Source organism: Chaetura pelagica, unplaced genomic scaffold, assembly GCF_000747805.2.
Source record: "Chaetura pelagica isolate M959 unplaced genomic scaffold, ChaPel_1.0 scaffold433, whole genome shotgun sequence".
Classification (NCBI taxonomy): domain Eukaryota; kingdom Metazoa; phylum Chordata; class Aves; order Apodiformes; family Apodidae; genus Chaetura; species Chaetura pelagica.
The window spans coordinates 1,598,940-1,611,609 of record NW_009952574.1 but is presented as its reverse complement, the minus strand read 5'-3'; the positions used below and the strand labels follow the sequence as shown (position 1 = coordinate 1,611,609).

Genomic DNA, 12,670 nt, shown 5'->3' with positions numbered 1-12,670 from the left:
TTTCCTTCCCGTACTGTTTATTCCCTTTTTCTTGGGACACCCTGAGCAGGGAGGCACTGGCAGGAGCAGGATTTCCTGGATATCCCACCAGATCTGTGACTCCACTTCTAGACTGGCCATTGCCTTGGAGGCTCCAGTGCAACCAGAACAACCCTTTAAATGATTCCTCCAATAATTGATCATTGTTTAGCTGCAAACATTGTGTGACTCTAGGCAAGGGCACAGTAAATACTAGAATGGTGCCCATTTCCAACAGCTTTTAAGGGCATTTCAACTCAGAACACTAAAGTAATTCTTCTTTATTGTTTTCTGTTAGGAGCCACAAGAGAAGTGGAGACAGGGCACGGTAAATGTGGGAGATACCAGCATTCCTGTTATTAGACTGGAAAGAGGTCATCACAGCTAGTCCATGATGTGAACCCACTGTGAGAAATACACCCTATTATCAGGGACTCTTTTTTCAGCACAGTATTTTAACCCTCCATAAAAAGGTAGCACATTTCCCCATCATCAGGCAGCTTGTATTAATTTGAACAAGATATATTTGCTACTGGAGACTGTTCCCTGAGGACGACTGGTTTTGATCAACTGCCTCCTCCCTCCTCATCATTTTAAGCATTTTTTTATTTATGTGCTTAATGTAGCCATGAAACAGGATGGGGTGAGGAGTCGTGTTGTGGTGCTGCGTAATTCAATTTTATTCCCACTCCCTGTTTGCTAAGACATAATAAGAACAACAAACAGGATTACTAACGATCATACATTGGCAATTACACAAACAAATTAAGGTACCATTTACTATGTGTAAAAAAAAAAGAGTAGTTGAGAGAAAAAGCTGCCAGAAGTTACAGCCAGACCACACGATGCACAGATGACACAACTGGAGCACATGCATCACTGATGGATTGTTGTTTGGGGTTTTTTTACCTTTGCAGAGTATTGTGTGAAATTCTTCAGTGATCCTTTGCCACCTGATAAAGTGAGGCCCAGGTTTAACTGGAGATTTGATTTTCCTGGCCCAATCCCAATGGTAAAGCCTACTGTTTGGGATTTGTCACTTTTAAGGGCGTCGAGCAGATCCTTTGAGTCGTCGTAAAACTCAGAAGAAAATCCAGAATCAGCGTGAGCCTAAAGTGAAAGGAACAGACATTAATTTTTCAGGTATTTCCCTTCCTTTTTCATCTTTATTTCTTTAAGGAGCTGTCGGTGCCTCTGCTGAAGCCTGTGATGCTCATGAGAGCATCGACACTGACTTCAGTGAGTGTGGAATAAAGAATTGGGTCACGTGCCATTTCATTTGGAATATGTGAGAAATGCATTTGGCTTCCTCCATCCCCAGGCAGGGGAAGGGTTTTCGTTTAGCCACTCAAAGCAGAACCATCACAGGCAGGGCTGGTAGCAGGGCCTTGTCTCCTTCCAATTCCTTAGATTTTTGCAATATCCTGACTATTTGGAGTCTTTTGTCTCTCCAGCCTGCTTCTGGATGAATTTATTTAGGCAAAAAGTTCAACAGCAGTGATCCAGCCACTTGTGATGGCAACGCTGGAAAACAAACATTGTTTTGCCTGGGTTTTGGAGTAGTGACCTTTGCCTTGACAGCTCTTCTTTGCTGGTGTGTGGAATTGAGCAGCCTTGCTAAATTACCAACACTAAACAAAACCATCTCACACCGTCGTCAGTGACTTCCTAGGTCCTGGTGGGTAGAAGTTCCCAAGTCAAGATGCTTACAGGTTATGCTCAGGTGTCCCTCGGTGCCTGACCGTGGTGCAGATGTTCTTCCACTGGTAGCAGCGGATAAAGGGGAGAAGAAAATGTGGACCATGTGGTGGGTCTGTGTGGGTTCAGACTGGTGACTAAGGGGCACAGGGGGGTCTGCCTGCTGGCAGGACATGGAAGCCACTTGCATTGAGCCAGTGGCTTTAATATTCCCTCTGGAATAATGTTTCATTAGTTCATGTCCAAAAGCATGATGAATGTTCATTGTTATGGCCACGGCACCCATTTACAAGGTGGGAGACCCAGGTTGAATCCCTGCTCTACTTAGTTCAGTTTCTAACATCAAATGTGACCTCCCAGAGTATTGGTGTTGCCTGATAGCTTTCAGGATCTCTGTCTCAGTCAGAATTTGGATTTATGTCCTTTTGTAAGCCATACCATGGACTTCACACGCTTTCAAAACTGGAACCTGTGGCGTTGTTCCCCTTTGACTCATGGCCAGCTTTGTCCCTAGAGGGGCAAGTGACTTGTGAGTTTCTACAGCTCATTAACAGCTGAATTTGGAGAAAACCCATTTCTCTTGGCTCTGACTAGACCAGAGTAAGCAGCAGGGATGCTTGAGTGATAAAGCACATTAGTTCCTTGATGTGCCATAAAACAGCATTTATATCATTGATTGCCTGTTGTCTTGGGGACAGCTGGAGAGAGGCAACTTGAAAGGTAGCCTGTAGTGAACGGTAAACTGTACCTAACGTCTTTGTAGGAAGTTGTGGCTGGGCAACCACTGCTCAGTTGGACTTACCAGGAACTGGTATATGTGGAAGTTGTAAGGTTTGCGGAAATACTTCTCATCGTCCGCGTAGTAGAGACGCTCGCACGCGGCGTCGTAGCGCAGCTCTCGCCACTCCCCGTTGTAGACCTGCTCGCAGTGCCCTCCAAAAAACTTGGGGTCATACACAGGCTGGCTCTCCTCCTTTGTGAGGATATTGTATCTTGGAGAGAAGCAACATTCAGGAAGTTATTCTTAGGTCCTGTTTTATTTCCCCAACAGTCTCTGTTCTCCTGGCACTACGAGTCATCTGTCTGTCTCTGGCTTTGAGTTTGGATGGCACCTAAAATGGAAGGTTTGGGTCTGCTCTCCTTGGTGTCTCCTCAGAGCTAACAGGAGACAAACAGCAATTTTATTTCCAAGCTATTGGACTGGATTGATACACTGGAGATGAAAGAAGTCCATTAAATTGTCCAGTCCATCCTAGAGAGTAGTTATGAATGTGCTGGAATTCCTCAGGATCCCCTGTGAGTCTCTCACAGCCTAATGTATCCCACTGTCACAAAGTGTTTTCTGGCATTCCCTATAATTGTTTTCTAACTTTATCTCGTCTACTTCCTTTTAATAATGGTCCCATTTCTTAAGGGAGTTAGCACCCTCCCTAGACTTGCAGTCTGCTTGTGCTTGTCCAAGTCTCTCACTTATTATTTCCTTATGCCTCTTTCTTCCTGCTCTGCTCCATCACAGCTGCTGCCCTCTGAAATCCCTCCTGTTACTTAATATTCCCTCTAATTCCAGGGCCTCAAATGAAAGCATTATTCAAACGAGACAACAGTGTTGCTTCTCACAACAGAGAATCATCTTTAAGACTAAGACAGTAAATGCTGCTGGGTTTGTGTGTTGTGCAGGAGAAACACATCAGAGAGCAGTATTAAATGGGGTGTTTGGTGAAAAGGAAAATATGTTCTTGAAAAACTTTTGATGGACTCTCCTGGGCCAGAGACATTTATCCCATGGACTCCAGAGAGCGTTGGCTGGAGCTGATAGAAGAGGTATCTAGTGGGTGACTACATTCTTGTACTGTAGCCCATGTTAGCAGTATCCTGATTTAAAAACAAGATTTAAAACAAAAAATGTCAAAACAGACAATTTGCCCTTAAAGGGGTTCTGGATACCTATTTTCCATGCATTACCTAACCAAAATTGGAAACTGAATACAGTAAGACTGTTACATGGATGGGTGTATTCACCCTGCACGTGTCCATGTGGAGCTCAGTCTCTCTGCCTTGAATCTGAATCTTTAGGCCTCAAAGGGCTAAATCCTGGAGAATAAGTCTCCTTGAGGATGAAAGCCACCAGGATGCTGCATCTCCAGATTCTACTGTTGCTTTTAACAACCGGAGAAAGTTGGAAGACTACATGAGCATATAAACAACACTCTGAAGTACAGAGTGGCAGGGAGAGGTCAAAGCCAGATAGCAAATTTGAGGCAGAATTTGAAATTAAAGCTGAGATGAACCCTCCTCATTGTTCCCCGTGCTCAAGTGGGACAGCAGGTCTCTTTTGGGCTTTGTACAGCACCCTATCAATGCATGGAGCACTGCTATTGCTCAGGAAGAGCAATATAAAAAAACTCAATCCAGTTTTGTGAGAGTAGCAGCTATTGAGTAATTACTCACCCTTGGGCAGCTTTTTCAGCTCCTGGGATTGGAAACAGATCTTCACAAGGGCTTTCAATATCTTCATCCTCACAGTTCTCCTCATCAGACCCATCTCTGCAGTCTGGCTCTCCGTTGCACACAAGGTGCCGTTTAATGCAGCGACCTAAAGCACACAGGTACAGGCCATCACTTCTCTGCCCTCCAGAAATACTTTTTTGGCAGCTTGTGCTCATTGTGTTGTTTTCCACCCACGTCTCAGGGCCACAAGAAGCCACACTGGGTGTTAAACACAGCACTTCTCCATTGGGAGCTTGCTTTTCCCAGCTCCTTGGGAGGTAGTTTTCCATTGCAAGCTGGAGTGAGGACTGCTTGGAGTCCAAGCCAGCCACTCCCTAGTGCTGCCATGGAATGGGAATGAAGTAGAGATCTCCTCACAGGCCTGATTTTGTTATCTATAATCATGCTTTTGGAAGGGAGCTACAGGGAGCAATAACTTCTCCTGCTTGCTTAGGGAAGTCAGCTTAATCTGGTCAAAGGGCTCCTCTTCCCATTGGAGGAGGTATCTGGGGAGTTTATTGCACTGATTATAGCTCAAGAATTGATGCTTGAATGAAAGGTGACTTGGAAGTGCTTTTGCTTCTAGGAGTGAGGAGAAAGCCTTGACATGATATTCATGGCAGGAATCACGACTCTTCCCTCCAGGGAATGGTGATGACCTGCTCCAGCTGATGAGCTGGTCACAGAGCTGGTGCGTTTCTAAATTTCAATGGGATTTTCATTAAATGCTCAAGATGGGAGTTTTGAGCCTTTTGTGTAAAACCAAAAATCTGTCAAGGCTAGTCAGACTTTCAGAGACAGCCGTGTGACAGCCCAATCCTCTGAGCTGGGGATGGCTAAAAATAAATGCATCACCCCAACAGATTGCTGGTTGGATTAATGATTGAACTGGGTCTTTTGCAAGGGGGGCAAGTGGTGGCTGTGGGAGCAGTGGTGCCCGTGCTGGGGAGTGTGAGGGTGTAGCACAGCCTTCAGAGCAGGGTATTTCTGCTGTCTTTGTTCCACTTGAAAAATTAACCTTTTCCAAGTCATGGAGCATTCTTTTCTATCCAAATATAAGCATAGCATGAATGGATTTCTAGAGAGTGTGGGGGGAAAAATAATGGGGAAAACTGCTTTGTCTTTCAGGGGTTCACCACCCCCCTGGCTGTGCTGGGCACATGTTGGCAAAGCTCTGTCCACGGCAGGGGACTGAAAGAGTCCCAGCTCCGGCCAGCTAGGACCAAAACCTCCTTGGGCAGGAGTCTGTGCCCAGTTCACTCACCTGTTTCCTGGCACTGAAAGTCCACCCCACAGCCAGGGCTCCCAGCACAGGTTGTGTCAGCACGACAAGCCTCCTCACCCCAGAGGTGCCCAGCACATCGCTGCCCAGCAAACCCCGCCGGCTGCACCAGCCTCCGGTACCGGTGCTAAACCACACAGGAGAGAAGAACACCACCAACACCTGCCTTGTATCCCCCAGAGACATCACCTCTGCATTCCATAAAGCAATTCCAACTATCACTTTTATCTATATTGTGGCTTTTCTGTGTAGCCCACAGCCCCGTGGAGGCGGAGAGTCAGCGGAGAGGTGGGAGCACAGGAGATTGGCTTGGAGTTCATACAGGTGAATTTGGAGGGGGGTGGGGTGACTGTATTTAAAAATACCTTCCCTGGTTTCTACCGTGGAATTTTTCCAGCTCTGCATGCTTTGTCCTTGAATGTAACAGGCTTAGATGGACACAGACACTAATTACAACACTGATCCTGCCACATTTCTGATGGATTATTAATGAGAATTGCTGCTCTTGAAACTAAGAGGGGGAAAAAAAATGAGTGAAGAGCCAAATAATGTACTGGTTATAAGCACAAGGATTAAAAATGCAGGGATATAAACTCAGTAGAAAACAAAAGTATGTCAGGTATTTGAAAGTAAATTATTGAATTGTGAAGACATATGTGAAATTATATACAAAATTGAGAACAGGAGCTGATGAATGAAGGCTGCTTTTAATTTATTTTCATTGGAATATTTGCATTAAGAATCAGGGGATATTTAATTAAATCTGAGATAGAAGAGGAAGAAAGTCTTGGGCAAATATCCTGGCCTGATTCTTCCACCATTTGCCTTGATTTTGCATTTTGCTGTTCTGCTGCCTGAAATGAGTATATTCCCCAGTTTACACCAGGGTAAGTAAGAGCTTTTCTAGCAGAGGAGCATCTCCATCGTATTTGGATGAGTTTACTGGATGCTTCAGAATGATGAATATGTATAATATATATTATTAATGTGTGTACATCCTCATCACAGACACATCTGAAGATAAATGAATACATTACAGTGGAGTCTTACTTTTTTCTCTTGGCAAGGGAAGCAATCAGTCCATCCTGACCACTGGCTCAGCTGACAGTCGACAGGAGCTGGAGAATTAACATCTCTGCTGCTTCTCCTAAGGAGGGGGAGAAACAGGGGTCTGAGGTCATTGAAGTTGTATTTTCAGGAGGGCTGGAGGCTGGCAAGGAGAAAGCAATCTGTATGGGTGTTCTTCCACCAGGAACCTGTTTTGTAGGAAATGGGAAGCATCCCTTAGCACAGGGGGCTGTGCTACCTGAGATGCCCCATCCATGTATTCACCATCAGAACTGATCAAGGACAGCAGGTGCAGGACCTGAGGATTTTGTCTTGGGTTCTCTGCTCTCCCAAAAGATACTAACCCTTTTCAACAGGCAGATTGAAATAAAATAGATGTACATCATCTGTGTGAGACCAAACACAACTGAGTACTAAATGGAAAGAATGTTGAGAAGAGACAGGTTTTAAGGAAAGGGTTTTCTGTTTTTATTTCTTCTCAGAAGCACATCACAAACTCCAGGAGTAGTGATGTTTATCACCTCAGGCCTGTTCTGAAATCTGTTTTTACCTCCTTTTTGTGAACTCATGGTCAATATTGGTCAGTAGTATTCCAGACAAGTGTGAAAGCAGGGTCTGATTCCCATGGGTTTTGCAGAGCAGTGGGAATGGCTGCACTAACAGTGCTGAGGAGGCAAGGTCCAAAGCCATGTTGACCATGGGAATCTGTTGGTTGACTATTTCTAAAAGGAAATATGTAAATCCTGTGAAGAGGGAAAAGCCTAAAGGAACAATGTAAGCAGAAAATGGCAAGGGTCCTGTAGCAGAGTGGCCTTTGGATCATACAGCAAATATCATTATACAACAGCAAGAAAATACTTCTCCTGCCTCCCAGTTCAGTCATTAGGATCTCTAGTTTTGTCCCCACTCCTGCAATCTTTATTTTGTATGACAAGTTTCTTTGTCTTGAGGAGCAATCTGTGGCCTGTCGGTACCACTCTGTTTGCCACAGCCTTCAAAGCATTCTGAGTGGTTGTTCTGAGCCAAATTATTATTATTATTATTATTATTATTATTATTATTATTATTATTATTATTATTATTATTATGGTGATTAGCTAATGAGCAGTCTTTTTTACTTAGGAGACTGCAGTCCAAAGAGAAATATTGGTAATTAGCAGAGGTACGGAGCACGCTGGGGATTCATCAGAGGCTGTAGAAGGGAAACTACTAAATGAAAGCCACAACAGCTGAGCAGGACAGCCCGTGGATGCAGATTAGCGTGTGAGATAAAAAGCCACCATGTCTCCAGGAAAACAACAGGAGCCTGCAGAGGAACACAGAGCTGGAGAACACGTATGTATCGATGCCTTTTTGCTCTGACAGCAGGATTTTGTGGGCTGTATCCTTTGGCACTGCACAAAGTACTGGATTGGCTCACCTTCCATTGGATTTTACATTTGCCTCTTTATTATTCTGCCTTCTTTGATAAGTTCATCAAACATCAAAAATCTTGTCTTTGTTCATTTTCAAAAGGGATTATCGGAATAAGCCTTCATAATTAAGTGTATCACTGCCACATTTTTTTCCTTTCTGCCTTCTCCTTGTCTCCACGTTCCAATTATCACTGATACCTTTTTTGATCCTTCTAAATCATATTTGCCTTTAGAACAAGTCTGAAATTAATAGCTGTAGAGAAAAAAAAATAATCCAACCATTTTCCTATCAATACACTACAGCTTCAGAAAAAGGTACCTTGTTTATTCCCTTCCTTCAGAGCTTCAGTGACACTCACATAGGTTAACAATATTTTTCAGGGGGAAAAAATACAGAGGTATGAAGATCTGGCTTGGATTGAAAATTGGGTTATAAATATGCAGTTGTTAACTTCACATTGTCAGCTGCAAAATAATTATAAGGAAAAAGAATCTGAAAAAACATTCACTTGTAAATCATCCTGTATAGAGAATCCTTTCCAAGTGCTCAAAACCCGTGTGGTAATTTTTCTAAGGAAGTTTGAGAAGGCTTAATAGTCATCTGTAAAAGAAAAACTGTTGTGCAAACAGTTCATAAAAGAAAGAATCACGATGCGGAGCTTTGGGCTTTGGACAACTGCCAGCATTTTTTGTGTGTGTCTGGTAGCTGTTCACAGAGAGCACAGGGTGCACATGCCTCAAGTCAGGACAAAATGGATGTGCTGACTGACCTGCCCATAATTCCTGGTTTTGAAGTTGTTGGGGGGACAGACTTACCTCTGGGAAGGCGATGCCTGGAGCTCCCCACGTGCCGTTACAGACAGCGAGCATATAGAGAGAATCAGAGGAGAAAGCTGACACCACATTGTTTTTCCATATGTAAATGTTTGCTGTAGATTAGCTGCAGACCAAAGCTGTAGGCTCCAGGAGGCCGTGGGACAAGCACTGCTAGAAGCAGCACAGAGCCCACCGGCCTCCACGGCACGGTGGTAAATCATTGACGACAGCGCAGATCAAATGGCAAAGAACCAGGACACATCCTGGAGGCCTTTGCTCTTTTGGAAACAAATTCCCAGTTTTCTGGCAAAGGAATATGTTAAACTGTGCAAGTGTTTCCACATTGAAGTCAATCAAATCCTACTGCAGCAGCATGTTTCTTGCCCAGTCTGCACCCTTCTTTTCATGTGAAGGAGAAGGAAACTCGTTTTATTTCCCACTGTGATTTAAGTGCAATGTTGGTGTTTGTGCTTGCTGAGCAGGGAAAAGCTTCCCAGTGCAGCAGTTTGGAGATTATTTATAAAATTGTGTTATGAGGAAGATGTACCTTCCAGATACATCAAGGAAATGTCCATTCAGCTTCTTCCCCCTGCCATCTCCATAAGACAGAGTCCTGTCTCCAAAGCTGATGTGAGTTATCACCTGGATGGTTCTACACAGTCACTGCAACTTGAGAACCTAAATCTCGGTTTTCTAAAGAGATTTGGGGTGAAAAAGAGACACTCTAAATCCAAAATTGTATCCTATCCCATAAGCTGTGTGAACCCCTCTGTCAGCAGTGGCTCTACTGCTTTTGGCTGGTTGGGATCTTAAGACAGAAGTAGTGGATGTGCACAAGCAGAGGACAGCAACAGCGTCCAAAGCCACTATGCCACAGATTAGGGTCATAGTCTCAAGATGAGAGTATTTAGTTTTCATGTGTTGGAAGAAAGAAAAGAATGATCATTGGAAAGACACTTGGTCATGCTATAGTCCAAGTTGCCCCATACCTGTTTCCTTGAACTTGCTTGTAGCCTGCAAAGTTCCCTGAGTGTTTCTGGGCAGGTATAAAAAGGCACAAAGAATCTATAAGTTCATTAGATATTAGATTAAAAATGAGAGATCTGTGGAGGCTTCCGTGTTCAAACAAGGGTCTGTACCTCCTTGCTTTTCTTCTGCATAAATGGGCTGAGGTGCTTCACACATAAATGAAGTGTTCCCAGCAGACAACTGGAAGCTTGAACCTCAGTAAATTCAAGAGGAAGTGTAATTATTGTAGGAAAATCTGGTCTTGGGCTATTATAGCTGTTAAGCAGGCAGTGAATTGTCCTCTGTCCACAAAAGACCAGGATAGAAGTGTCATTTTGTATATTTCCTAAATTAATTGCAAAGCTCATTTACAATGGCTGATATTGTAAATTATCAAAACAAAAGGACCTCTTAGCGTGTTATTTTAATGTAATTGAAGTTGAGAGTGGCCCTGGGGCTTGTCTCTACTAAACAAGAGGAAATGGAGCACATGGGTAAACTCTGTAGTGAAATGAAATGAAAACTGCCTTTTGTGACCTTCCAGAGCATGTTAATGTAGTCCCTGACCTTCTAATGTACTGCAGATGAGTTCAGGAAGTCCTTCTCCTTTCTTCATCTACACAAGAACAACTCAAATGAGGGTTTTAATATTTTTTTTTAATATACTATTAAACCTAGATTGCTTTTGCCTGGGAGAAAAGCAAGGGATTGAAGCTGGCCTGAGATGACCCCCATCATCGCCTCCCTAGTAGACATTACAGCCTCTCTGCATGGTGCTGTGAAGACAGAATGACATGAAAAGATTTTAGCAATGCTTATAAAAGTCTGGTTGGGATAGACCTGTCTGTCCCCATGGTGGGAGCCTCCCTGGCTGTGTGCTGAATCTGTCTGCTTCCCAGTGTTCCAAATTTCTGCCATCCTTTGATATAAGAGGCTGCTTTGCACAGTCAAGTGCCTCCTCAGCATCTCAGCACAGCTGTCAAAGCATTATATCTTTTCTTTTCTGATAGCAGTATCAGAAACACACCATATATATAATGAAAGTTATTTGTGGCACGTCTCCCAGGTAAGAGGCTGGGCTGGTTTGTGCAATCAGGCACAACAACAATTTTGCACTGATAGGTGAGGTCGCCTGGGGGGGAGGCATGGGAGAGAGATTTAAGCGGCGAGCGAAGCACACCGCGTTAGAGGTGAAATTAAAGAACCTCTCTCAAAGGTGTTATGTTCCAAAAGTGATATATATATATAAAAGCTATGGTTCCATTTATAATGTTACGAATTGAAGTTGTCTAAAATATGTGTTGGATCCTTGCCTCTAAGTCTGCATTAACTCTCCTAGCTCTGGCTTGCAGTGCTAGCCATGCTGTTGATAACGCTGCAGTCGCCTTCAGGTTGGTGAGCCATGAACTCATCCTGGGGCTCTTCAGGAGCATGGAAACACAACCTGTGAGTGAGCTGGGATGAGCAGCAAAGCCTGGGTGAGAATTTTCATCCTCACTTTGGGACTATTGCCATTGCAAAGCTTTTTTTCCCCAACACTGAAGAACCCTTCACTGGCAACCTCTAATTAGAAGACACAAACCTTACTTGAAGCTTTTAAGTATCTAAAATCAGGAGCAGATTAGCTCAATGTAAACAAACTTGGGCACCCACTTTTCCTCTCTGATAGAAAACACAGGATTTTGTTCCACTTCAAAAAGTCTCCACTTAAAATGTTTTTGGCCCAACAAGTGGATTTAATTTCTGCCTGAAGACTGTGTTGATCTTTTGAACAGCCCCTGAACAACACACTGGAACTGTGGTTGTCTCCATGAGCCTGACTCCAGGCTGAAGTTACACCACAAGAGCTAACAGAACTTTGTTGTAGTCCAGCAATTTCCATTTTTGCTTTCTTTATATGTAGGTTTTTATTTCTGGTATATTGGTTTTCACTGCAGGGGATACAGTTACTTAAAGGAATCATTATTTTTAATGGGAATATTCCACTTATAATTTTTTGTAGTCCATTATTCATGCAATACTGTAAATCTGAATTTTGTTCTTAACTTGAAGACTGTGAACATCTAGTGACAGTCACGTTCTTTTTTATTCTGTTCCATACACCATAACCCCCAAAGTTGTATCCAAGCTTCTTGCTGTCAATGTGACTGACACCTGCCATGTGCTGTTTCTTCTCTCATGGTTCCCCAGGGAAGAGTTCCAAGCAGACAGCCTTTCATCCAGAGGTAGGGTGAGTTGTTTTGTGGTGTTTTTTTAAACATCAGAGATTGTTGCAATATACATAGGCTATAGATATGTTAGCTGTGGCAAGATGAAGAAACTGTGCCTAGGAATTGTAGCTCTGCCCTTGGCAAGTTCACCATTTCACACGTGCTTTCCCAGCACGCATGGGCTTTCTCAGCTCATCCTCTCTGCAAGAGCTGGAGAGCTTTTGTTGACCAGGAGCTTTGTAAAATAACTTCTGTTTTGCCCAGGAAGCAAAGCTGGTTATCAAGGTTTTAATCTCTGCGCTTCAAAATCCCAGCACACATGCCTTCAGGAGAAGGGTTTGGATTTGGAAGGTGGCTTTATGTTGTTTAGCAAACAAAGACACAAGTAGGAGCATTAAAAAGTCTAAGACAGACATAATGAGTTTGCTGTATTTTATGCTGCTGAGCAGATGCTCTGTGCTGGGTGATGCTTCTCCAGCCCTGAAGGCCACATGCCCGTGAGTAGTGCAGGACTGGACATGTCAGTCCTCATTTGATATCAATGGATGCTGAACTGATAACATACCTTCTACCAGAGTAAACAGCCTGAAACTGTTGGACTTGGCATTGCTGGGTCAGTGGTTGGACTCGATGATCTTAAAGGTCTCCTCCAACCCAGACTATTCTAT

The 12,670-nt window shown here is 43.6% G+C and overlaps 1 protein-coding gene across 1 annotated transcript in view; it reads right to left on the bottom strand.

The window, feature by feature from the left end:
• C8A (complement component 8, alpha polypeptide) overlaps window positions 1-8,873 on the bottom strand; it is a 22,799-nt gene extending 13,926 nt beyond the window's left edge. Inside the window, exons 1-6 of the mRNA XM_009993571.1 lie at window positions 8,785-8,873; window positions 6,536-6,632; window positions 5,468-5,612; window positions 4,165-4,309; window positions 2,519-2,708; window positions 928-1,128 (exon numbers count right to left, since the gene is read on the bottom strand). Of these exons, the coding sequence (XP_009991873.1) occupies window positions 928-1,128; window positions 2,519-2,708; window positions 4,165-4,309; window positions 5,468-5,612; window positions 6,536-6,632; window positions 8,785-8,873 (867 nt within the window). The remainder of the gene's footprint in view (window positions 1-927; window positions 1,129-2,518; window positions 2,709-4,164; window positions 4,310-5,467; window positions 5,613-6,535; window positions 6,633-8,784) is intronic.
• Window positions 8,874-12,670: the final 3,797 nt, after the last annotated feature.